The 26,333-nt window shown below is 45.0% G+C and overlaps 1 protein-coding gene and 1 long non-coding RNA gene across 3 annotated transcripts; both read left to right on the top strand.

The window, feature by feature from the left end:
- The first annotated feature begins 624 nt into the window (after positions 1-624).
- Positions 625-25,404, top strand: slc25a23b (solute carrier family 25 member 23b). Of its 2 annotated transcripts, none has more exons than XM_071397507.1 (10): positions 625-1,537; positions 18,864-18,987; positions 19,729-19,816; positions 19,967-20,078; positions 20,473-20,631; positions 20,823-20,975; positions 21,446-21,559; positions 21,701-21,868; positions 22,754-22,784; positions 24,800-25,404. In XM_071397507.1, exons 1-10 carry the CDS (start codon positions 1,319-1,321, stop codon positions 24,979-24,981), a joined length of 1,350 nt encoding a protein of 449 aa, XP_071253608.1. In that variant the 5' UTR covers positions 625-1,318; the 3' UTR covers positions 24,982-25,404. The 2 variants fall into 2 exon arrangements, with proteins under 2 accessions (XP_071253608.1, XP_071253598.1); XM_071397497.1 differs by having other exon boundaries at positions 22,754-22,904.
- On the top strand, positions 2,434-5,567 carry LOC139573726 (uncharacterized). The gene is made up of 4 exons (XR_011674645.1): positions 2,434-3,363; positions 3,471-3,543; positions 3,701-4,767; positions 5,037-5,567. It is a non-coding gene; the product is annotated as an uncharacterized lncRNA (long non-coding RNA).
- Positions 25,405-26,333: the final 929 nt, after the last annotated feature.

Genomic DNA, 26,333 nt, shown 5'->3' with positions numbered 1-26,333 from the left:
CCACTTTGGTTTTATTGAGCTACTACTGGTCCATGTCAACATTTTTAGAACTGTGTCATGAGCCTCCCTCCCACTGTCTCTGCAATCTCTCATATCCCATGCATGCTGACCGGGCGGTTTCCGTCTCAGTGCGCCAGAGGCGCGTCACGGCGTGCAAACCCCATTATGTATCTACTAATACCCAATAAGAGCCTATCAATGGGTTCAATAGGGATGAGGCAGCCAACAGCACCCTTTACTTTCACTGTGAAAATGGAGATCACATTAATGTTCCTGCATTACAAATTCAGAATTCAGTTGAATGAAATGTCCGTCAGGTGTTCAGGCCTAAGGATACTGTGGTAGCCTGTTGTGTGGTAGAGGCTAGATTACAGTTTGAGGGATTTGATGGTGTGTGTGTGTGTGTGTGTGTGTGTGTGTGTGTGTGTGTGTGTGTGTGTGTGTGTGTGTGTGTGTGTGTGTGTGTGTGTGTGTGTGTGTGTGTGTGTGTGTGTGTGTGTGTGTGTGTGTGTGTGTGTGTGTGTGTGTGTGTGTGTGTGTGTGTGTGATATGAGCAGCTGCGATAATGATAACGGCTATGTAATGAACAGAAGGAAGCATCATAATCTTACGAGAGAGGGGGAGGATAGGATGGACCTGCAGAGGTGAAAGTAGATGATTTTTGTTAGGCTTCTACTACTACAGCTACACCTAACCACTCTGTTCTAACTTCGAACCTTTAAAAGTAGAAGGGAACTCTTTCTCTCACGAACACTCACACACAAACACCGCATTGAGCGCGTTGTCAGAGATTACAGCATAGAAATTCCACCCGGTATCCTACATGCATACACAAAGCTGTAGCTGTGGTAAAATATAACGAACACCGGGAGCTTGGTTCGCTTCGTTGCATGGGGGACTCACTGCATATCCAAAAGGCAGAGCCAGTCCCCTGACCAACAGACTAATTCATTTGAATTAGTTAATGGATTTTTAATCATCGCCGATGTTACGAGATACGTAACGGATACGTGGATTAATATTACAGGCACCGAGAGTTTACACCGCGCCCGGTGTACGGACATTCTCGACAACGACTCGGTATATTAAACCGGTGCCTCGGTAACGAAACCGAGGGAGAACATCAGTTATTTCAGTAAGGCTATCGTGCCATTTCGATATACCATGGTTCCGGGATTTGAATAGGTAGGCTATCGTAACGATAGCCACTGGGAGTCATTAGAACAAAAAGCGCTCCTTCAATTTTCTACGCCTGCTTTGCGGCAGCAGGTTGGGATAATAGCCACCACCACCAGGATTGCACAAGTCTCTCATTCACATGGGCGAAGGCAGGGCTCGGTTCTGTTTTGGTTGGACTCGGGCTCGCTGTCAAGAACAAGACAAAAGTGTGTCGGACCCTGGGAGGGAACCAGAAACGCGAGAGAGATGGGCCGAACTGTTCGACCAACTGGACCTCAATAAAGACGGTAAAGTCGACATCAACGAGTTGAGGATAGGACTCGCTGCCCGCGGTTTACTTCGCAGTGACGCGGAGGAGGTGAGAGGAAAAGTGATGATGGGGGTATTCCCAATAGACATGTGTATCCCTTGAATTATAGCCTGCATGGCACATTAATTGTGTGTGTGTGTGTGTGTGTGTGTGTGTGTGTGTGTGTGTGTGTGTGTGTGTGTTTGTTTGTTTGTTTGTTTGTTCTTGGCTGAGTAAGGAGTAAGACGATTATGTCCTGTCAAACAACACAAACTGATCATACAGTATAGTATGTATGACATAGGCCAGGGGTTCCTAAACTTTTATTTTCTGATAGCAAATTCATCAGGGACCCCCTCAAAATCAGAACATGTGTGTGTGTGTGTGTGTGTGTGTGTGTGTGTTTGTTTGTTTGTTTGTTTGTTCTTGGCTGAGTAAGGAGTAAGACGATTATGTCCTGTCAAACAACACAAACTGATCATACAGTATAGTATGTATGACATAGGCCAGGGGTTCCTAAACTTTTATTTTCTGATAGCAAATTCATCAGGGACCCCCTCAAAATCAGAACAAACTCAGACTTTAGAGTGAGGTAAAAAAAAAAAATAGCATACAAGAAGTTTCATGACTGCTGCAGTGCATACATGGCCAGACTAACCAATACTTCAGCCATGGAAAGTAAAATGTAAACAACAATTGGATGGAATACAATAAGTTTTTAGTTGAAAACTGGATCATTGATGGAGTACTGTGAGCCTCCCAGGCCCTGTTGTGCATCTACGGGTATATTGTATTGCACCAACTTCTTCCACAGACCCCTTCACCAAATTTGTGTATTTTTTATTTCTTTTACTAGGCAAGTCAGTTAAGAACAAATTCTTATTTTTAATGATGGCCTAGGAACAGTGGGTTAACTGCCTTGTTCAGGGATAGAACAGCAGATTTGTACCTTGTCAGCTCTGGGATTCAATCTTGCAACCTTTACTAGTCCAACACTCTAACCACTACCACCAGTTGTTGTGACAACTGTTCTACATTTCTTAACGTTTAAACAACACATTTTTTAAAATAGTTTTTCCTTTAAACAGTGAACATCATGTTTTCATAACATTTGAGGATATTTGGATGAAACCAGTGAAAAATTACTGTAGCTGGTACATTAACAAAGTTGATCATGAAGTTACTGGTCCCCTCCCCCATGTCAAACACTTGAATTCAGGGATTACTTCTGTCTTTATTTAAATAGGCAAGTCAGTTAAGAACTTATTCTTATTCACAATGACAGCCTACCGGTGAATAGTGGCTTGTTAAGGAGCAGAACGACAGCTCGGGGATTTGATCCAGCAACCTTTCGGTTACTGGCCCAACGCTTTAACCACTAGGCTACCTGCTGTCCCTATGCAATGTCAAGTAGGGCCGTAAATGTTATACACCAATGGTAGCGTCTTGTAATCTTAACTAATTTAAATATGTAACGCCTTAAAACTGCCATCACATGTGCGCATCATATGGCTTTGTTTACAAACCATAAATAGCTCAAGTAGAACGTGGCAGAACGATACTGGTAACTCAACTTTTCATCTGTGTTGTAACTTATAGCTAGCAAGCTACTTACCATCATGTTGGAAAAAACACACTGTGTTGTGACTGGATGCCATAGGGATAATTCAACATGACACTATTTTCTGAAGAACGAAGACATCCGAAAGCAGTGGCTGCTTTTCATTTCGGGTGGACAGGATCATAATATCGGTGTGCAGTGCACATTTCGAGCAAAGTTGATTTATTAATTGGGGAGAATATTTGATGTGTCTTGCCAGGAAGCTAATCCTGAAGATGGATGCTGAACCATCATTGACAGTGGATCAGTTTATCTTGCAAGCACTGACCATAATGTAAGTATGAGTCTGACACGGTGGCTGGAACTGTGGCTACTTTGACGGTATATTTTCTGCAACACAGCTGATAGTCACTATATGGTTTTTGTTCGTCCATCCCTAAGCCCCCTACATTGAGTCTGAGAACTGACAGCACACAGCTGATATGAAGGAATGTTGTCCACAAAATGAGTTCTGGTGTGTATAGTATTTATAATTTACCCCTGAAAATTATATTCTGCCATTCAATTATGTGGGTTGTTGTCTTATATTTGCTGTAGCTTGTGTCATTGGGGTTCTAATGATATATATTTTAGAAAATTCAACATCTACTTGGTTTGCAACATCTTTCCAGGCAACCACCGCAGCAGGAATGCCATTATACAAAATCAGCTTTCCCAAGGCAAAGGGGGATATGCTGTAAAGCCTGTGAAGACAGTAAAAATAAAGGGGGATATGCTGTAAAGCCTGTGAAGACAGTAAAAATAAAGGGGGATATGCTGTAAAGCCTGTGAAGACAGTAAAAATAAAGGGGGATATGCTGTAAAGCCTGTGAAGACAGATCAAGTGAAGACAGTAAAAATAAAGGGGGATATGCTGTAAAGCCTGTGAAGACAGTAAATATAAAGGGGGATATGCTGTAAAGCCTGTGAAGACAGTAAAAATAAAGGGGGATATGCTGTAAAGCCTGTGAAGACAGTAAAAATAAAGGGGGATATGCTGTAAATCCTGTGAAGACAGATCAAGTGAAGACAGTAAAAATAAAGGGGGATATGCTGTAAAGCCCGTGAAGACAGATCAAGTGAAGACAGTAAAAATAAAGGGGGATATGCTGTAAAGCCTGTGAAGACAGATCAAGTGAAGACAGAAAAAAGAAGGGGAGATATGCTGTGAAGCCTGTGAAGACAGTAAAAATAAAGGGGGATATGCTGTGAAGCCTGTGAAGACAGTAAAAATAAAGGGGGATATGCTGTAAAGCCTGTGAAGACAGATCAAGTGAAGACAGAAAAAAGAAGGGGGGATATGCTGTGAAGCCTGTGAAGACAGATCAAGTGAAGACAGAAAAAAGAAGGGGGGATATGCTGTGAAGCCTGTGAAGACAGAAAAAATAAAGGGGGATATGCTGTGAAGCCTGTGAAGCCAGAAAAAATAAAGGGGGATATGCTGTAAAGCTTGTGAAGACAGATCAAGTGAAGACAGAAAAAAGAAGGGGGGAAATGCTGTAAAGCCCGTGAAGACAGATCAAGTGAAGACAGTAAAAATAAAGGTGGATATGCTGTAAAGCCTGTGAAGACAGATCAAGTGAAGACAGAAAAAAGAAGGGAGGATATGCTGTGAAGCCTGTGAAGACAGATCAAGTGAATACAAACCAAAGAAGGTGGGATATGCTGTGAAGCCTGTGATGACAGACCCAACAATACTGTAAGTCATAATTATTCATTTCAAATCATAATTATTCATTTCAAATTTCAGGCACACACAAATTCCAAATACAAACATTGAAAAGTTCACTAAATATTGCATATTTCAAAATGAGTACTTCAAAAACACCAGAAAACACATTGTAGAATGAGTAGATCACTACATCAACAACATGATAACGTCATAACTCAGAACAGTGAATAAAATAAAATAAATTTCACTACCCATTTACCATTTAACAAACATTTCCCTTTTCAAAACCCTTACAGGCTACGTAGACAGGCTCCTGGATCTCCTCTTCAACAAGGTCACCCTTGATCCAGTGCCGTATGTGGGGAAGATGTGTGAGCTGTCCATCCCAGAACCCCTGTCTGCCCAGTGTGAGAGGCCTGACAAGGAGGAGGCCATTCCTGGATTTGTCTCCAGCTTCAATGTTGTGACTGAAGCCAAGTGGGTGACTGAAGCCTGCTTGATTGAAGCGGAGTACATGGGTCCCCCTCCGCTCCCGATCCCGTCCCATCAATCTCTGTAGTTGGTTGCATTTCCCAAAGTCTAAGTAATTTACTTTTACATGATATGATAACACTTTTTCTTTTATATCGTTTTTTCTTACATTTGGACGGTAGATGAAAGTTACAAATGGTAAGAATCAATGTACACTGTAGGGCAGCCGGGTGCCTATATTGCGGCTTATGGCTCTATTTTATTTTTTTATGTCAAATGATGTCTCACCATTATTTCTCACCTTTATTTCTCATGAATGTCCATGTTGATCAATATTTCAGATATGCTTGCCTAATGTAAATGAACAAATACAGTGGGGAGAACAAGTATTTGATACACTGCCGATTTTGAAGGTTTTCCTACTTACAAAGCATGTAGAGGTCTGTAATTTTTATCATAGGTACACTTTAACTGTGAGAGACGGAATTTAAAACAAAAATCCAGAAAATCACATTGTATGATTTTTAAGTAATTAATTCGCATTTTATTGCATGACATAAGTATTTGATCACCTACCAACCAGTAAGAATTCCGGCTCTCACAGACCTGTTAGTTTTTCTTTAAGAAGCCCTCCTGTTCTCCACTCATTACCTGTATTAACTGCACCTGTTTGAACTCGTTACCTGTATAAAATACACCTGTCCACCCACTCAATCAAACAGACTCCAACCTCTCCACAATGGCCAAGACCAGAGAGCTGTGTAAGGACATCAGGGATAAAATTGTAGACCTGCACAAGGCTGGGATGGGCTACAGGACAATAGGTAAGCAGCTTGGTGAGAAGGCAACAACTGTTGGCGCAAGTATTAGAAAATGGAAGAAGTTCAAGATGACGGTCAATCACCCTCGGTCTGGGGCTCCATGCAAGATCTCACCTCGTGGGGCATCAATGATCATGAGGAAGGTGAGGGATCAGCCCAGAACTACACGGAATGTCTGATCAATACATACAATTCTGAACATATTGTCATTTATAAGGCTAATGCAGAGGCACCAATAAATTGTCCAGTACACTTATTGTAGGCTGTTTTCATGTACATTCCCTTACGTCTAAGCTTCTAAGGGACTCAGACTTGACTAATTCTGCTGAAGAAGTGTATCAGTGAACAGTAATTGGTTAAAAAACAATAGAAATGCAATTGTGTATTGCTGCTGTGTGACTGATATCTAACAGTCCATTATCAGCTCTGTTGAGAACATTTTGCAGAGAAAATGGGTTGAGAAATACTATTTAGGGTCAGAATGACATGTGGCCCATTGTTTACCTTGTTACCTGGCAACGACCACAAGGGTGTTTCAAAGAGCTGTCATTCAAGGCGAGCTCATGATATAAGCTCCCCACCCACTCAGCCTGTTCTTTCAGGTTCCTGATAGTTACAGATGGGAGAAAGGGTACAATTTCTTCAATTCTGAGCATTTTAATATTGTAAAAATGTTATGGGTGATGTTTCGGTCATTCAAAGGCATTTTTAATGACGTACAGAGCACTTTATTATTATATATTTTTTAATTGAACCTTTATTTAACTAGGCAAGTCAGTTAAGAACAAATTCTTATTTACAATGACGGCCTACCCCGGCCAAACCCGGACAACGCTGGGTCAATTGTGCGCCGCCCAATGGGACTTCCAATCACGGCCGGATGTGATACAGCCTGGATTCGAAACAGGGACTGTAGTAACGCCTCTTGCACTGAGATGCAGTGCCTTAGACCGCTTTGCCACTCGGTGGCAAATCATTAGAAAGATGTATATCTCTTACTAACATTACAGAATTGTTGCGTTAGGTACAGTATTTGAACAAAATGTTTTTTTCCCTTTATGATGATGATCGGGACCTGTTAGTGGTAGTTTTGTAATAACAGCACTGTGATAAAAAATATATATATAAAATACATAGTTTTTCAGTTAGGGATTAAAAAAAATAAAAATGTAAAAAAATAGTTGATCTTGTCGCGGACCCCTTCAGTACCCAGTGGACTCCAGTTTGAGAAGCACTGACATAGGCAACTGTGTAGTTCCTGTGTTTACTATAAATAAGAATATTTGTTTATAGCCTACTAGTATAATGAACAGGAACTAACCTGCTTCACTTATTCCGAGTGTATAGGCCTCTCATATCAAGTCTTCAACTGCCTGAGCTATGAGCTATGGTCCAGTCTAGCCGGTGTCCCAGTGCTCTATTTTGGCCCTGTGATGTCACAGGAGAAGCAGGCAGAGTGTTCTACAGGCAGTGAGAGGCATTTTAAAAGAGTTCCTTGGAAGAGAGTGCTCATTCAAATGTATCTATAAAGCCCTTTTAACATCAGCAGTCGTCACAAAGTGCTTATACAGAAACCCATAGATGACCAGCAGGGTCAAATAATAATCACAGTGGTTATAGAGGGTGCAACAGGTCAGCACCTCAGGCATAAAGGTCAGTTGGCTTTTCATAGCAGAGCATTTAGAGGTTGAGAGAGAGAGAGGTCGAGGGGGGCGGGGGCGGGGGAGGGAGACGAATCAGCAGGTCCGGGACAAGGTAGCGCGTCCAGTGAATAGGTCAGGGTTCCATAGCCACAGGCGGAACAGCAGAGATTGGATCAGCAGCACTGGATCAGTGCTCCATTACCCAGACATCTGGGACCTATTTCAAAACTCCACTGCTCTCTCTAACTCAAAACAACACAACATTAACCAGTGCTATTTTCACACATCCCTCCAACTCAAGTTGCCTGTCACCAGGGCTATCTGAAGACTCTCGCTTCAATACAATACTGATGCATGCTTTTCTGATCTGCTTGTCCCAGTACATGACAGGAAAGCAACACTTCCCTGGATGAATATTTTAAACGTATGACTGTAACACAAACCTGGTGCAGCCCTGACCCCGCCTGACCTTAATATCAGTGTCTGGCACACATGCACACACACACCACACACACACACACACACACACACACACACACACACACACACACACACACATCTTAACTTCAGTCTTCAAATCAAATTTTATTTGTAAAATGCTTTGTAAACAACAGGTGTAGACTAACTGTGAAATGCTTAGTTACAGGTCCTTTTCCAGCAATGCAGAGAGAAATAAAAAGTAGTAATAAATACACAATGAGTAACGATAACTTGGCTTGAGTCGATGTGCAGGGGTACGAGGTAATTGAGGTAGATGTGTACATATACTGTAACTAGGAATAAAGTGACAGATAATAAACAGAAGCAGGAATGTATGTGATGTGTCAAAAAAGTTTGTGCAAAAAGGGTCAAAACAGATAGTTAAATAGTTAATCAAAAAGCTACCCAGACTAACCATTTATGGCTTGTGGGTAGAAGCTGTTCAGGGTCCTGTTGGTTCCAGACTTGGTGCATCGGTACCACTTTCCATGCAGTAGCAGAGAGAACAGTCTATGATGGTTGGCTGGAGTCTTTCTTTTACAGCCCTCCTCTGACACCGCCGGGTATAGAGGTCCTGGATGGCAGGGTGTTCGGCCCCAGTGATGTACTGGGCCGTTCGCACTACCTTCTTTAGCGCCTTGTGGTCAGTTGCTGAGTAGTTGCCATACCAAGCGGTGATACAGCCAGTCAAGATGCTCTAAGTGGTGCAGCTGTAGAACCTTTTGAGGATCTGACTGCCCATGCCAAATCTTTTCAGCCTCCTGAGGGGGAAGAGGCGTAGTCGTGCCCTCTTCACGACTGTGTTGGTGTGTGTGGACCATGATCCTTAGTGACGTGGACACTGAGGAACTTGCAGCTTTCGACTCGCTCCACTACAGCCCTGTCGATGTGAACCCGGGCGTGCTCGGCCCTCTGTTTCCTGTAGCCCACAATCAGCTCCTTTGTCTTGCTGACATTGAGGGAGAGGTTGTTGTCCTGGCACCACACTCCCAGGTCTCTGACCTCCTCCCTATAGGCTGTCTCATCATCGTTGGTGATCAGGCGATCGTTGGGGATCAGGCGTTGGGGATCACTGTCATGTCGTCGGGAAACTTAATGAGGGTGTGGGAGTCGTGAGTGGACATGCAGTCGTGGGTGAACAGGGAGTGGTGGATGTGTTGTTGCCTACCCTCACCACCTGGGGGCGGCACTTCAGGAAGTCCAGGATCCAGTTGCAGAGACAGGTGTTCAGTCCCAGGGTCCTTAGCTTAGTGATGAGCTTGGAGTGCACTATGGTGTTGAAGGCTGAGCTGTAGTCAGTTTATAGCATTCTCACATAGGTGTTCTTCTTGTCCAGGTGGGAAAGGGCAGTGTGGAGGGCAATAGAGACTACCTGAGCTGTGGATCTGTTGGGGCGGTATACGGATTGGAGTGGGTCCAAGGTGTCTGGGATGATGGTGTTGATGTGAGACATGACCAGCCTTTCAAAGCATTTTATGGATACAGATGTGAGTGCTACGGAGCGATAGTAATTTAGACAGGTTACAATGGCGTTCCTGGGCACAGGGACTATGGGGGTCCACTTGAAACATGTAGGTTCTACATGCCGGTTCTACTTCCGGCGCTGACAGAGATGGCCGCCTCGCTTCGCGTTCCTAGGAAACTATGCAGTATTTAGTTTTGTTACGTGTTATTTCTTACATTGGTACCCCAGGTAATCTTAGGTTTCATTACATACAGTCGGGAGGAACTACTGAATATAAGAGCAACGTCAACTCACTATCATTACGACCAGGAATATGACTCTCCCGAAGCGGATCCTGTGTTTTGCCTTCCACCCAGTACAATGGATCTGATCCCAGCCGGCGACCCTAAACAACGACGCCGTAAAAGGGGCAAACGAAGCGGTCTTCTGGTCAGGCTTCGGAGACGGGCACATCGCGCTCCACTCCCTAGCATACTACTCGCCAATGTCCAGTCTCTTGACAACAAGGTTGATGAAATCCGAGCAAGGGTAGCATTCCAGAGAGACATCAGAGACTGTAACGTTCTTTGCTTCACGGAAACATGGCTCACTCGAGAGACGCTAAAGGAGTCGGTGCAGCCAGCTGGTTTCTTCACGCATCGCGCCGACAGAAACAAACATCTTTCTGGTAAGAAGAGGGGCGGGGGGGTATGCCTTATGATTAACGAGACGTGGTGTGATCATAACAACATACTGGAACTCAAGTCATTCTGTTCACCTGACTTAGAATTCCTCACAATCAAATGTCAACCGCATTATCTACCAAGGGAATTCTCTTCGATTATAAGCAGACACATCGATGGCCCTGAACGAATTTTATCTGACTCTATGTAAACTGGAAACCACACACCCTGAGGCTGCATTCATCGTAGCTGGGGATTTTAACAAGGCTAATCTGAAAACAAAACTCCCTAAATTCTAGCAGCATATCGATTGTGCTAACAGGGCTGGTAAAACCCTAGATCATTGTTATTCTAACTTCCGCAACGCATATAAGGCCCTCCCCCGCCCTCCTTTCGGAAAAGCTGACCACGACTCCATTTTGTTGCTTCCAGCCTACAAACAGAAACTAAAACAAGAAGCTCCAGCGCTCAGGTCTGTTCAACGCTGGTCCGACCAATCTGATTCCACGCTTCAAGACTGCTTCGATCACGTGAATTGGGATATGTTCCGCATTGCGTCCTGATTCGGTGAGCGAGTTCATTAGAAAGTGCATCGGCGACGTAATACCCACAGCAACAATTAAAACATTCAGAAACAGAAACCATGGATTGATGGGAGCATTCGTGTGAAACTGAAAGCGCGAACCACTGCTTTCAACCAGGGCAAGGTGACCGGAAACATGACCGAATACAAACAGTGTAGCTATTCCCTCCGCAAGGCAATCAAACAAGCGCCAGTATAGAGACAAAGTAGAGTCGCAATTCAACAGCTCAGACACAAGAGGTATGTGGCAGGGTCTACAGTCAATCACGGATTACAAAAAGAAAACTAGCCCCGTCGCGGACCAGGATGTCTTGCTCCCAGAAAGACTAAATAACTTTTTTGCTCGCTTTGAGGAGAATACAGTGCCACTGACACGGCCCGCTACCAAAACCTGCGGGCTCTCCTTTACTGCAGCCAAGGTGAGTAAAACATTTAAACGTGTTAACCCTCGCAAGGCTGCAGGCCCAGACGGCATTCCCAGCCGCGTCCTCAGAGCATGCGCAGACCAGCTGGCTGGTGTGTTTACGGACATATTCAATCAATCCTTATCCCAGTCTGCTGTTTCCACATGCTTCAAGAGGGCCACCATTGTTCCTGTTCCCAAGAAAGCTAAGGTAACTGAGCTAAACGACTACCGCCCCGTAGCACTCACTTCCGTCATCATGAAGTGCTTTGAGAGACTATTCAAGGACCATATCACCTCCACCCTACCTGACACCCTAGACCCACTCCAATTTGCTTACCGACCCAATAGGTCCACAGACGACGCAATCGCAACCACACTGCACATTGCCCTAACCCATCTGGACAAGAGGAATACCTATGTGAGAATGCTGTTCATCGACTACAGCTCAGCATTTAACACCATAGTACCCTCCAAACTCGTCATCAAGCTCTCCACCCCGCTGATCCTCAACACTGGGGCCCCACAAGGGTGCGTTCTGAGCCCTCTCCTGTACTCCCTGTTCACCCACGACTGCGTGGCCATGCACGCCTCCAACTCAATCATCAAGTTTGCGGACGACACTACAGTGGTAGGCTTGATTACCAACAACGACGAGACGGCCTACAGGGAGGAGGTGAGGGCCCTCGGAGTGTGATGTCAGGAAAATAACCTCACACTCAACGTCAACAAAACAAAGGAGATGATTGTGGACTTCAGGAAACAGCAGAGGGAGCACCCCCCTATCCACATCGACGGGACAGTGGTGGAGAGGGTAGTAAGTTTTAAATTCCTCGGTGTACACATCACGGACAAACTGGATTGGTCCACCCACACAGACAGCGTTGTGAAGAAGGCGCAGCAGCGCCTCTTCAACCTCAGGAGGCTGAAGAAATTCGGCTTGTCACCAAAAGCACTCACAAACTTCTACAGATGCACAATCGAGAGCATCCTGTCGGGCTGTATCACCGCCTGGTACGGCAACTGCTCCGTCCACAACCGTAAGGCAGTCCAGAGGGTAGTGAGGTCTGCACAACGCATCACCGGGGGCAAACTACCTGCCCTCCAGGACACCTACACCACCCGATGTCACAGGAAGGCCATAAAGATCATCAAGGACAACAACCACCCGAGCCACTGCCTGTTCACCCCGCTATCATCCAGAAGGCGAGGTCAGTACAGGTGCATCAAAGCAGGGACCGCGCTCCACTCCCTAGCACTCCCTAAATGTTGGCAGCGGCCAGCTTCTATCTCAAGGCCATTAGACTGTTAAACAGCCACCACTAACATTTAGTGGCCTGCTGCCAACATACTGACTCAACTCCAGCCACTTTAATAATGGGAATTGATGGAAATGTTTGTAAAAATGTATCACTAGCCACTTTAAACTATGCCACTTTTTGTTTATATACCCTACATTACTCATATCATATGTATATACTGTACTCTATACCATCTACTGCATCTTGCCTATGCCGTTCTGTACCATCACTCATTCATATATCTTTATGTACATATTCTTTATCCCTTTACACTTGTGTGTATAAGGTAGTAGTTGTGGAATTGTTAGGTTAGATTACTCGTTGGTTATTACTGCATTGTCGGAACTAGAAGCACAAGCATTTCGCTACACTCGCATTAACATCTGCTAACCATGTGTATGTGACAAATAAAATTTGATTTGATTTGATATTACAGACTGGGTCAGGGAGAGGTTGAAAATGTCAGTGGAGACACTTGCCAGCTCTGAGTACGTGTCCTGGTAATCCGTCTGGCCCTGCAGCCTTGTGAATGTTAACCTGTTTAAAGGTCTTACTCACATCGGCTACAGAGAGTGTGATCACACAGTCCGGAACAGCTGGTACACTCATGCATAGTTCAGTGTTGCTTGCCTCGAAGCGAGCATAGTTAGCTAGTCTGGTAGGCTTGCGTCACTGGGTTTCGTACTAGGATTCAAACTTATCCCGACCAGAAGCCATGGATTACAGTCAACATCTGCACTGAGCTAAAGGCTAGAGCTGCCGCTTTCAAGGAGCGGGACACTAATCATGACGCTTATAAGAAATCCCGCTACGCCCTCCGATGAACCATCAAACAGGCAAGGCGTCAAAACAGGACTATGTACTTACGGTCACTGTGGGGAAAATGTTGTCGATGCACTCATTAATGAAGCCGGTGACTGATGTGGTAAACTCCTCAATGCCATCAAATTAATCTCGGGACATAATTCAGTATGTGCTAGTGAAACAGTCCTCAGCTTAAACTGTCATCACCAGGGATTTGGGATACTACTGTGTCACTGCTCATCTGCACAATGTCATGAGTTCAACTCAGCCTGGCTGGCAGAATGGCTGGATTTATGACTACTGAAGTCATCCCTTTTGCAAGACATTTTCCATTCAGTCCAGATAATATGGTTATGATAGTAGTTGACGATTGGGGATTTCTCTTCACATAAAATTCTATACACCTTGCATCTGTGGTGTGCATAAAGCGATTAGAAAAGTCCCCACAGAGCCCAGTAGAGCCACAGAGCCCAGTAGAGCCACAGAGGCCAGTAGAGTCACAGAGGCCAGTAGAGTCACAGAGGCCAGTAGAGTCACAGAGCCCAGTAGAGCCACATAGCCCAGTAGAGCCACAGAGCCCAGTAGAGCCATATAGCCCAGTAGAGCAAGAGAGCCTCGCCGGATTCAAGGGGTGTTTCTCAAAATGCATACTACCGTGCTCTGAGAACGTAAACTGGAGCACAGGAGGGTCGGCGTATGAGTCCAAATCAAAGTATGCGAAACGAAGCACAGAGGTCACTTCTCGAATACGTACTCTGTTTGTACAACATTTGAAGTATGCATCGATGCAAGCTTCAATGCAAAGTATGCACAGAAATATGATGCAACCACGTAAAAAATTATGCAACATTTCTTGAAATCAATGGCGGCCGTTATTTGAGCTATAAACGTGAAAATGTTGTAATTATTTCATGGTGTAATTTTGGCCCAAATATATTTTGGCTGGTAAAAAAATTTGAGTGGCTGGTATATTTTTCCATCTACGCCTGACCCTTTCCTACCACACCGACTGAACTTTCATGGCCGGCAGTGGCACATACAGTGCCTTCAAAAAGTATTCACAATCATTGACTTTTTCCGCATTTTGTTGTGTTACAGCCTGAATTTAAAATGGATGGAATTGAGATTTTGTGTCACTGGCCTACACACAATACCCCATAATGTCAGAGTGGAATCATGTTCTTTGAAATTTTTAACAATTACTTAAAAATGAAAGCTGAAATATCTTGAGTCAATAAGTATTAAACCCCTTTGTTATGGCAAGCCTAAATAAGTTCAGGAGTAAAAATGTGCTTAACAAGTCACATAATAAGTTGCATGGACTTAGTATGTATGCAAAAATAGTGTTTAACATGATTTTTGAATGATTACCTCATCTCTATACCCCACACACACAATTATCTCTAAGGTCCCTCAGTCGAGCAGTGAATTTCAAACATTGATTCAACCACAAGACCAGGGAGGTTTTACAATGCAAAGAAGGGCAGCTATTGGTAGATGGGGAGAAAAAAAAGCAGACATTGAATAACCCTTTGAGCATGGTGAAGTTATTAATTACACTTTGGATGGTGTGTCAATACACACAGTCACTACATAGATACAGGCGTCCTTCCTAACTTAGTTGCTGAGAGGAAGGAAACCGGTCAGGGATTTCACCATGGGGCAAATGGTGATTTAAAAAAAGTTACAGAGTTTAATGGCTGTGACAGGTGTAAGCTGAGGATGGATCAACAACATTGTAGTTACTCTACAATACTAACCTAAATGACAGAGTGAAAAGAAGAAAGCCTGTACAGAATAAAAATATAACAAAACATGTATCCTTTTTGAAATAAGGCACTAAAGTAAAACTGCAAAGAAATTGGCAAAGAAATCAACTTTATGCCCTGAATACAAAGCATTAGGTTTGGGACAAATCCAACACAACACATAACTGAGTAGCACTCTTCACATTTTCAAGCATGGTGGTGGCTGCATTATGTTATGGGAATGCTTGTCATCGGCAAGGACTAGGGAGTTCTGAAACGGAATAGAGTCCTCACGTGAACCATTTTAACTTTGAGCCTTTGAACCTAGGTATTTGGTTGGATGACAAGTTGTCCTTTCAAGTTCATGTGGATAATCTTGTGACAAAGCTTAAATTGAAATTGTGTTTTTATTTTCGTAAAGGTTTGCTTCCCGCTTATGGCTAGAAAGAAGCTTGTTCACGCCACTTTTCTCTCTGTAATTGATTATGGTGACTTGTTGTATATGCATGCAACCTCCTCCGTCTTACAGAGACTGGCCCCTGTTATCATGCATCCTTGCGCTTTATTACAAATGCCAAGTCACTCATCCACCATTGCACATTGTACCAAATGCTTTTATTAAGCTGGATCATGTTGTTGTATTGTTGTATGTTTTAATTCTGTAATGTATTGATTGTTTATGCCTTCTTGGCCAAGTCTCCCTTGAAAAAGAGACTCTGGGTCTCAATGGGCTTTTCCTGGTTAAATAAAGGTTAAATAAAATTGAAAAAAGAGCTAAGCACAGGCAGAATCCTAAAGGAAAACCTGGTTCAGGTAAATTCACCTTTCAACGGGACAATAACCTAAAACACAAAGCCAAATATACACTGGAGTTGCTTATTAAGACAACATTGAATGTTTGTGAGTGGCTTAGTTACAGTTTTGACTTAAATCGGCTTGAAAATCTATAGCAAATATTGTACAATCCAGGTGTGTAAAGCTCTTAGAGACTTACCCAGAAAGACTCACAGCTATAATCGCTGCCAAAGGTGATTCTAACATGCATTGATTCAGGGGTGTGTTTTTACTTTGTCATTATGGGGTATTGTATGTAGATATGTGAGAGAAAACAATCAATTTAATCCATTTTGAATTCAGGCTGTAACACAACAAAATAAGTCAAGGGGTATGAATACTTTCTGAAGGCACTGTAGGTGATAGTGCACTTGTGTAACGCCCGTCGGAAAAAGTGGACCAAGGTGCAGCGTGGAACGTGTTCATGATTCTTTATTTTCTCAGAACACCAAACAAAATAACAAAAGAATAACGACGATAGACAGCTGTCCCTGATTGAGAACCATACCCGGCCAAAACATAGAAATAAAGAACATAGAGTTTCCCACCGGAGTCACACCCTGACCAACCAAACATAGAGAATAAAAAGATCTCTACGGTCAGGGCGTAACAGTACCCCCCCCCCCCCCCCAAAGGTGCGTACTCCGGCCACAAACCTGACACAATAGGGGAAGGTCCGAGTTGGCATCTATCCTGGTGGCGGCTCCGGTGCGGGATGCAGACCCCGCTCCACCTCTGGCTCCCCCCACTTTGGTGGCGCCTCTGGTGCGGGGACCCTCATCGCTGACCTCGGACTGGGGACCCTCTCCGCAGGCCCTGGACTGAGGACCCTCGCTGCAGGCTCCGGACTGGGGACCCTCACTGCAGGCCCCGGACTGGGGACCGTCGCTGGAGGCTCCGGACTGGGGACCGTCGCTGGAGGCTCCGGACTGGAGACCGTCGCTGAAGGCTCCGGACTGACCCATGAAGCAGGCACAGGATGAACCGGGCTGTGGGGGAGCACTGGAGATCTGCTGCTTCTCCTTGGCACCACTCTTCCAGGCTGAATGCCCACTTTAGCCCGGCACCTCCAGAGTGCAGGCACAGGTCGAACCGGGCTGTGGGGGAGCACTGGATATCTGGTGCTTAACACTTGCACCTCTCCTCTTGGCTGAATGCCCACTTTAGCCCGGCACGTGCGGAGTGCAGGCACAGGATGCACTGAACTGTCACAGCGCACCGGATACACAGTGCGCAGGGCCGGTGCAGGATACCCTGGACCGAAACGGCGCACCGGAGACCAAGAGCGCTGAGCTGGCACAATCTGCCCTGGCTGGATGCCCAGTCTAGCGTGGCACTTGCGGAGAGCTGGCTCCGAGCGTACCGGGCTGTGCACGTGCACTGGAGACACTGTGCGCTTTACCGCATAACACGGTGCCTGACCAGGCTTCTCGGGCTTCCGTCGATGACATGCCTCCTCATATCGCCGCCGCTCCTCCTTCGCTGCCTTTATCTCCTCCTTTGGACGGCGATATTCTCCAGCCTGCCTCCAGGGTCCCTTACCGTCCAGGATCTCCTCCCATGTCCATGAGTCCCTTTCTCCACGCTGCTTGGTCCTTTGGTGGTGGGATGTTCTGTAACGCCCATCGGAGAAAGTGGACCAAGGTGCAGCGTCCTACGTGTTCATGATTCTTTATTTTCTCAGAATACCAAACAAAACAACAAAAGAATAACGAACGTCACGTTCTGTAGGTTTCACAGAGCTAACAAAAAACAACATCCCACAAAACTAAGGTGGCAAAACAGGCTGCCTAAGTATGATTCCCAATCAGAGACAACGATAGACAGCTGTCCCTGATTGAGAACCATACCCGGCCAAAACATAGAAATAAAGAACATAGAGTTTCCCACCCGAGTCACACCCTGACCAACCAAACATAGAGAATAAAAAGATCTCTACGGTCAGGGCGTGACAACTTGCTTTAAGTAACACTCACACAGATAGCACACTTATATCTAATCAGTCATTTAGGTTAGCATAAAGGAAATTAGCTAAGGAGATCACTCCACCACAGTCAGTAGTTTAGTTTAGCATCACTCCTTTCACATAGCATCATCCCTCCCCAGCCATGCAGCAGATTAGTTTAGCTTTATCTCCACACTCAAATAGTAGGCTAGTTTAGCTAAGCATCATCACCCACAGCTGTGCTTGTCCTTCAAATCTCCTCTGGGAGTTTTCAGACACCACAGGCAATATCCCTCTAGACCAGAATGTATTTGTCTGGGAATGCTTAAATAGACTTGCTCTGATTATATTTGTGTCATGGAGGGGGCCAATGTGTGTGTGTGTGTGTGTGTGTATTGGTCAAGTGCATTGGTTCAGGTCAGATTCCAGTAGCATGTGATTGTTACTGAAGATTAACTGGACACTGAGCACAGGAGTGAAGCGGATTATGGCGAGGTCAGAGTAGGGGTTCTCTCACTCTCGCTCTCTTGCTCTCTCTCTATACTATTCTCTCGCTCTTTCTCACTCTTGTTCTCACTCTATTTTCTCTTTCTCTCTCTCTCTTTCTTCCTTTCTTCCTCTCCTTGTTTGAGGAAGCACTAGAGAGGATGAATATAGAACAGTTCTGCTGATTGTTTTATGTTTGCAGGTTATGACCTTGTAAAATAACGATAGGCTTTGTTGTCATTTCTCACATACTCCTTCCTGCTTCTTCCCTTCACTCCCTCCATTTACCTCTCACCCCCTCAAACTATCACCTTACCCTAAATCTCACCCCTGGCCCCAACCCACCCCACACCTTTTCACCTTGTCACATCCCCCTCAACCTCTCTCTCACCCCCTGTCCCCTACACTGTTTGACCCTTCACCCCCTCCCTATCTGCTATTTTTACCCCTCCTCTCACCCCAATCCTACTCCTGCAGATAGTGCGTGAGAGTGACACCAACCATGATGGCTTGCTGGACTTTGAGGAGTTCTCTCAGTACCTGTGGGCCCACGAGAAGGAACTGCGGCTCATGTTCCACACACTGGACCACAACCATGACGGTCTGCATGCCCACCTCACTCACACACGCACATGCATACACATTTACATTTGACATTTTAGTCATTTAGCAGACATTCTTATCCAGAGCGACTTACAGTTAATGCATTCACACACACAGAAAATAAGTATTTAAATTGCATTATAAACTGGGTGGTTCGGGGGCCTGAATGCTGATTGGCTGACAGCCGTGGTATATCAGACTGTATACCACGGGTATGACAAAACATATATTGTTACTGCTCTAATTAAGTTGGTAACCAGTTTAAAATAGCAGTAAGGCACCTCGGGGGTTTGTGGTATATGGCCAATATACCACGGCTAAGGGCTGTATCCAGGCACTCCGCGTTGTGTTGTGTATAAGAACAGCCCTTAGCCGTGGTATGTTGGCTATATACCACACACCCTTGGGCCTTATTGCTTAGATAATCATGTATTTGAACCCAAGTCTGATCTAAACACACATAAGTAGACACGTAGGAGGGCCATTTGGAATCAATGTCCTTTCACTCACAAAACACTGTTTAAATTGTTCATACATGCACTATGTCACATTGTACTGCTATGGTAATTTATCCGAATGTGTGGTATGACTGCATGAATGGTATTTAGTATCATACCACATTAATGCATGTAGTTCACAAAGTGGCCACACACACACATCACTGTGCTCTAACTGTACTGTATGCCTGTAGGTACATATTACATATTGTGGGCACTGATGGGATTCACTGTTTATGCAGGGCGCATTGATGTCGGGGAGATTCAACAATCGCTGCACAACCTGGGACTGGAGGTGTCCACAGAACACGCCATCAAAATACTACAGAGGTGTGTGTGTGTGTGTGTGTGTGTGTGTGTGTGTGTGTGTGTGTGTGTGTGTGTGTGTGTGTGTGTGTGTGTGTGTGTGTGTGTGTGTGTGTGTGTGTGTGTGTGTGTGTGTGTGTGTGTGTGTTGACACTGCTCTGTGTGTTCTCTCAGTATGGACAGGGACGGCACCATGACTGTCAACTGGAATGAGTGGCGAGATCACTTCCTGTTTAACCCTCTTCACAACATGGAGGGCATCGCTCACTACTGGAAACACTCTCTGGTCAGTCAGTACTGCCTATCTATGCCTTCTATCTCTACACTCTGGTTTAGATCTTTGCTTGACATGAAGTAGCACAGATAGCATTACATGGAATTTTCAAATATTGATGTAATAAAATGTAATTACATAGTAACTATAGAAACAAATAATTTAGCCAGTATCCTTTCATTACAACTGTGGCCATTTTCTCAATCTATGTTTCTATAGTTACTCTGTAATTACATTTTATGTTATAGTTTACATAGTTTAGATTGTTTCTGATGCTTTATCCAGGAATTTTAGTTTAGAAACCTTAGAGAAGGGATCATGTAATTTACATTTGGTGAATACAGATAGTTCTGGATGCCAATCAAGTTTATTTCACTGACCAGTGTTTCTCTTTGTGATTTCTCAGATGTTTGACATCGGAGAGCACATGACAGTCCCGCCAGAGTTTTCCCAACAAGAGCGCCAGTCGGGGGTAGTGTGGAGGCAGCTGGTTGCCGGGGCGCTGGCAGGGGCGGTGTCACGTACAGGAACCGCCCCCCTCGACCGTCTCAAGGTCTTCCTACAGGTGAAGGGTTACTGTTGTGTTTACTACAGGCTCAGAGGTTAGAGGTCAGTGCAGTGCTGATTAGTAGAATTAGGTGTGCTAGAGCAAGGCTGGAACAAAAGCCTGCACATCCAGTAGCTCTCCAGGAGGAGGGTTAGCCACCCCTGATGTACAGAATGTTATTAGAGTAACTGAGCCTGCTGTCTCTCTAGGTGCATGGCTCCAGCTCTAGGGGGATCAAGCTGTGGACGGGGCTGAGGGGGATGGTCCAGGAGGGGGGTGTACGAGCCCTCTGGAGGGGCAATGGCATCAACGTCCTCAAAATAGCCCCAGAGTCTGCCATCAAGTTCATGGCCTACGAACAGGTGAGGGAAGAGGACTGTACACACCTGTATACAAATGTGGGTATAAGAGGCCCCAGAGGTTGATTTGGATTTATTATGGACCAATGTAAGGAGAACACTGATACACACATCTGTAAATAAGTTCTGGTGTATGGGGTAGTCATTAGTGAAGCATAGGAATGAAGGAGTCACACACCCACACTGAGGTGTGAAATGTTGCTCACACACACACTCTGTTTCTCACCCTGTCAGACACACCCTGTGTCTCTACGTGTTGTGTCTCTGACTCTCCTCCTCCACCCCAGTGTGACTCACGTATTCCCCCCTCACCCCCATCTTCCCCAATCTACACCTCCCCCTCACTTTGTATCCCTGCCTCTCCCACCTACCACAATCTATCCCCTCATGCCTTAATCCCTGTATATCCCTGCCTCTCTTCCACCTGCCTGTCTCTCCTCTCCCCCCTGTCTCCCCTGACTCCTCCATCTTAGATCAAGTGGTTGATCCGGGGCAGAAATGAAGCGGGTACTCTGCGGGTGCAGGAGAGGTTCATCGCTGGCTCTCTGGCTGGAGCCACCGCACAGACCATCATCTACCCTATGGAGGTGAGTGAGGGGAGACAGACCGACAGAAAGATAGACAGACTTTTTATTGAATATAGAAACATAGGACTTTTCTCTCATTTTCCTTCTCTTCCTTGCACACCCACTCTCTTTCCCCTTTCTCCTCCCTCTCTCGCTCCCCAGGTGCTGAAGACTCGTCTTACCCTGAGGAAGACTGGCCAGTACTCTGGCATTGTAGACTGTGCCCATCAGATCCTGAGGAAGGAGGGGATGCGAGCCTTCTACAGGGGCTACGTGCCCAACACACTTGGCATCATACCGTATGCTGGCATAGACCTGGCCGTCTATGAGGTGTGTGTGAGAAAGTGTGTGTGTGTGAGAGAGAGAGCGTAGGGCTGTCCCTGAAAAAAAAAAAAAATCTTGGTTGACCGTCGTCGAAATGTATAAACGTATATTTTTCCATATATAGACACACCTTTATATGTTTTAATAAAATCAACTATATGCACTGAGCTTGTCTGATGCTTTAAGCCCACTGCTTGATGAAATAATTAAGACACACAAATGACTCAAGAGGGAGCCAGAGATCAAGATAACCAGAAGAAAAAAATCTGTTCTCGACCCTCCTCCTCCCTCTGCTGCTAGCCTTAGTAGAATATGCCGGAACGCTCCTGAAGTTGCCGGGAATAGGATAGAGTGATGGACTGTGCCATCCCCATGACCTCCGCAATGTTTTAGTCCACTGAGACAGGCACGAGTCAGACAAGTGTCTCGTCTGCCATAAAAAAATAAATGTCGACCAACAGCCTATCGACCAAGCAATCGACCAGTCAACTAAATGGGGTCAGCCCTGTGTGTGTGTGTGTGTGTGTCTACCTGCCAGCTGTGTTTGATGTTTTCTGGGAAAGCTAAATCTCATCACTGGCCCTGTCCCTTGTACTCAAGGAAATGCCAGTCAGTATGTATGCTGCTGTTACTGTTGCCCAGCTCTCTCGTAAAAATGACTTTTATGTGTTTAAGTGAACTTTGAATTTGACTTTTACTAGCAGTCAATGAGCTGTGGTTCTCTATACTATGTTCTCATTTTTTTAACACAATAACATATCTGTCAAATTAACAATGTAGCCTATCTATCCCTTCTCTCCTCTTTCTCCTCTCTCTTTTCTCTCTGTTTATTTTTTCCTTCTCTTTTCTTTCCCCTCCCCTTCTCTCTTCCCCTCCCCCTTTCTATCTCAGACTCTGAAGAATGCCTGGCTCCAGCGGTACGGTAAGGGCTCTGCTGACCCGGGGGTGTTGGTACTGCTGGGCTGTGGTACTGTGTCTAGTACCTGTGGACAACTGGCCTCCTACCCCCTGGCTCTCATTAGAACACGTATGCAGGCCCAGGGTGAGACTGGTGTACAACTGAACTGCAATTCTACCTCCTACCTTACTACATAACATAGATGATATTACACAGATAATATAGATTCTACTACATTCTATAACATAATCTATAATAAATTAATTACTACCTACTATGTCAACCTATTACCCTATATCTACAGTGCCTTCGGAAAGTATTCAGACCCCTTGACTTTATCCACATTTTGTTACGTTACAGCCTTATTCTAAAATGGATTTAATAAAAGATTATCTTCAGAAATCTACACACAGTACCCCATAATGACAAAGCAAAAACAGGTTGTTAGACATTTTAGCACATTTATTAAAAATTAAAAACAGAAATACCTTATTGACATAAGTATTCGGGCCCTTTGCTATGAGAATCGATGTTGAGCTCAGGGGCATCATGTTTCCATTGATCATCCTTGAGATGTTTCTACAACTTGATTGGTCCACCTGTGGTAAATTCAATTGATTGGTCATGATTTGGAAAGGAACACACCTGTCTGTATAAGATCCCACAGTTGACAGTGCATGTCTATGCAAAAACCAAGCCATGAGGTCGAAGAAATTGTCCATAGAGCTCCGAGACAGGATTGCTTCGAGGCACAGATCTGGGGAAGGGTAAACATTCCTGCAGCATTGAAGGTCCCCAAGAACACAGTGGCCTCCATCATTCTTAAATGGAAGAAAATTGGAACTACCAAGACGTTCCTAGAGCTGGCCGCCCGGCCAAACTGAGCAATCGGGGGAGAAGGGCCTTGGTCAGGGAGGTGATCAAGAATTCGATAGTCACTATGACAGAGCTCCAGAGTTCCTTTGTGGAGATGGGAGAACCTTTCAGAAGGACAACCATCTCTACAGCACTCCACAAATCAGGCCTTTATGGTAGAGTGGCCAGATGGAAGCCACTCCTCAGTAAAAGGCACATGACAGCCCACTTGGAGTTTGCCAAAAGGCACCCAAAGACTCTCAGACCATAAGAAACAAGATTCTCTAGTCTGATGAAACCAAGATTGAACTTTTTGGCCTGAATGCCAAGCGTCATGTCTGGAGGAAACCTGGCACCATCTCTACGGTGAAGCATGGTGCTGGCAGCATCATGCTGTGGGGATGTTTTTCAGCGGCAGGGACAGGGAGACTAGTCAGGATTGAGGAAAAGATTAACAGAGCCACATACCGAGAGATCCTTGATGAAAACCTGCTCCAGAGCACTCAGGACCTCAGACTGGGACAAAGGTTTACCTTCTAACAGGACAACGACCCTAAGCACACAGCCAAGACAATGCAGGAGTGGCTTCGGGACAAGTCTCTGAATGTCCTTGAGTGGCCCAGCCAGAGCCCGGACTTGAACCCGATCTAACATCTCTGGAGATACCTGAAAATAGCTGTTTAGCAAAGCTCCCCATCCAGCCTGACAGAGCTTGAGAGCATCTGCAGAGAAGAATGAGAGAAACTCCCCAAATACAGGTTTACCAAACTTGTAGCGTCATACCCAAGAAGACATAATACTGTAATCACTGCCAAAGGTGCTTCAACAAAGTACTGAGTAAAGGGTCTGAATACTTATGTAAATGTGATATTTCAGGGGGGTTTTGTATAAATTGGCAACAATTTCTAAAAACCTGTTTTTGCTTTGTCATTATGGGGTATTGATGAGGGGGAAAAACTATTGAATCAATTTGAGAATAAGGCTGTAACGTAACAAATGTGGAAAAAGTCAAGGGGTCTGAATACTTTCCGAAGGCACTGTATTACTGTTCGGGCTATCCAAACAAAGTTTAATGCATTCAGTTGTACAACTTACTATGTATCCCCCTTTCCCCTATCTATTAATAGCTATCTAACGGATATAACTGAACTGAACAACAGACGTTTTCGCCCTCTTTCCACCAGCCTCCACTGAGGGGGGGCCCAAGCTGTCCATGGTCGGTCAGTTCAAGCACATCATATCACATGACGGGGTACCTGGGCTCTACCGCGGCATCGCCCCCAACTTCCTGAAGGTCATTCCTGCTGTCAGCATCTCGTATGTGGTATACGAACACATGAAGAAGGCTCTGGGTGTGAAATCGTAGAGAGAGGAAGTGAGAGACAGAAAAAAGAGAGGGATATAGAGTGCAGCTCTTGGATTTCAAGATGGAGAGGAAGACAGCAGAGGATTGAGGGATAGAAGACAGATAGTCCACCCTTTTCATACACATTCAGTAAGCTTCCCGTTTACACCTAGCTAGACAGATATACTCACTGTTTGAATCTCTCAGCCCCTCAGCCCCTCAACGACGCTGTACCGTCATTAAGAAAGAGGGAAGAGTCTGCTATCAGGCTGAGCTGAAGTCTGTAAGAAACTGCTGTGTCTGAGACAGATTAGGAGGAGGAGGTGTAAGGGGAAGGAATGAGAGAGAGAGAGAGAGAGAGAGAGAGAGAGAGAGAGAGAGAGAGAGAGAGAGAGAGAGAGAGAGAGAGAGAGAGAGAGAGAGAGAGAGAGAGAGAGAGAGAGAGAGAGAGAGAGAGAGAGAGAGAGAGAGGGTGGAAGAGAGAGAGAGAGAGAGAGAGAGAGAGAGAGAGAGAGAGAGAGAGAGAGAGAGAGAGAGAGAGAGAGAGAGAGAGAAAGAGAGGGTGGAAGAGAGAGAGAGAGAGAGCGAGAGAGAGAGAGAGAGAGAGAGAGAGAGAGAGAGAGAGAGAGAGAGAGAGAGAGAGAGAGAGAGAGAGGAGAGAGAGAGAGAGAGAGAGAGAGAGAGAGAGAGAGAGAGAGAGAGAGAGAAAGAGAGGGTGGAAGAGAGAGAGAGAGAGAGAGAGAGAGAGAGAGAGAAAGAGAGAGAGAGAGTGTGTGCGTGTGTGTCTCGGCAGAATCTAGGCCATTCTTCCTCTTTGTTTATGAGCTGTAACCCCCATTATAGTCACATCTCCACAGTAGGTCTGTGTGTTGCCCTCCAACCAAACACAGTGAAGCACACAGTACAGTTTGTATACCTATATGTAGGCACTTATCTAAGGTCAGTTTCATGTTTTGTGAATATAAAGTGATCTTCCTCCAATGACCTTGACATGTACTGTATATTCGCTCTTTACTACACAGCAGAAAATGTGGTGTTGTTCCACAGTGTGCTGTTGCTAGAACACTACCAAGCCAAAGTACCCTACTCTTTATTTCAATATCTCAAAAGAGATTAGAATTGGATTACATGCACTGTGTTTGTCTTCAGTTGCTATTCTCAAAAAAGTACATTCTAATGGGGAGTTTCTAAAGTTCTTAAACGAGGAAACTTTTTTGACGTTTACATGATGTACTGCATATTGATACAGTATGTATTTTGTAAGGGAAAGATTCTGAACACATTTGCAAGAGATACTTATACAGGGTCTTATACAGAGCTGTTCCTCCGACCTAGTCCATGAAGGGCTTTGCACTTTTCTCCCCTATTTGTTT

The sequence above is a fragment of the Salvelinus alpinus genome, chromosome 1, assembly GCF_045679555.1.
Source record: "Salvelinus alpinus chromosome 1, SLU_Salpinus.1, whole genome shotgun sequence".
Lineage (NCBI taxonomy): Eukaryota > Metazoa > Chordata > Actinopteri > Salmoniformes > Salmonidae > Salvelinus > Salvelinus alpinus.
Note: the sequence above shows the minus strand (reverse complement) of the source record. Positions and strands in the feature narration are given on the sequence as shown.

Excerpts from the sequence above, each read along its gene's own strand:
- slc25a23b (XM_071397497.1), top strand. The coding sequence starts at position 1,319 with ATGGGCGAAGGCAGGGCTCGGTTCTGTTTTGGTTGGACTCGGGCTCGC. Across the intron at positions 21,560-21,700 it reads CCATCATCTACCCTATGGAG|GTGCTGAAGACTCGTCTTAC; the intron begins GTGAGTGAGGGG and ends CTCGCTCCCCAG. Across the intron at positions 21,869-22,753 it reads TAGACCTGGCCGTCTATGAG|ACTCTGAAGAATGCCTGGCT; the intron begins GTGTGTGTGAGA and ends TTTCTATCTCAG.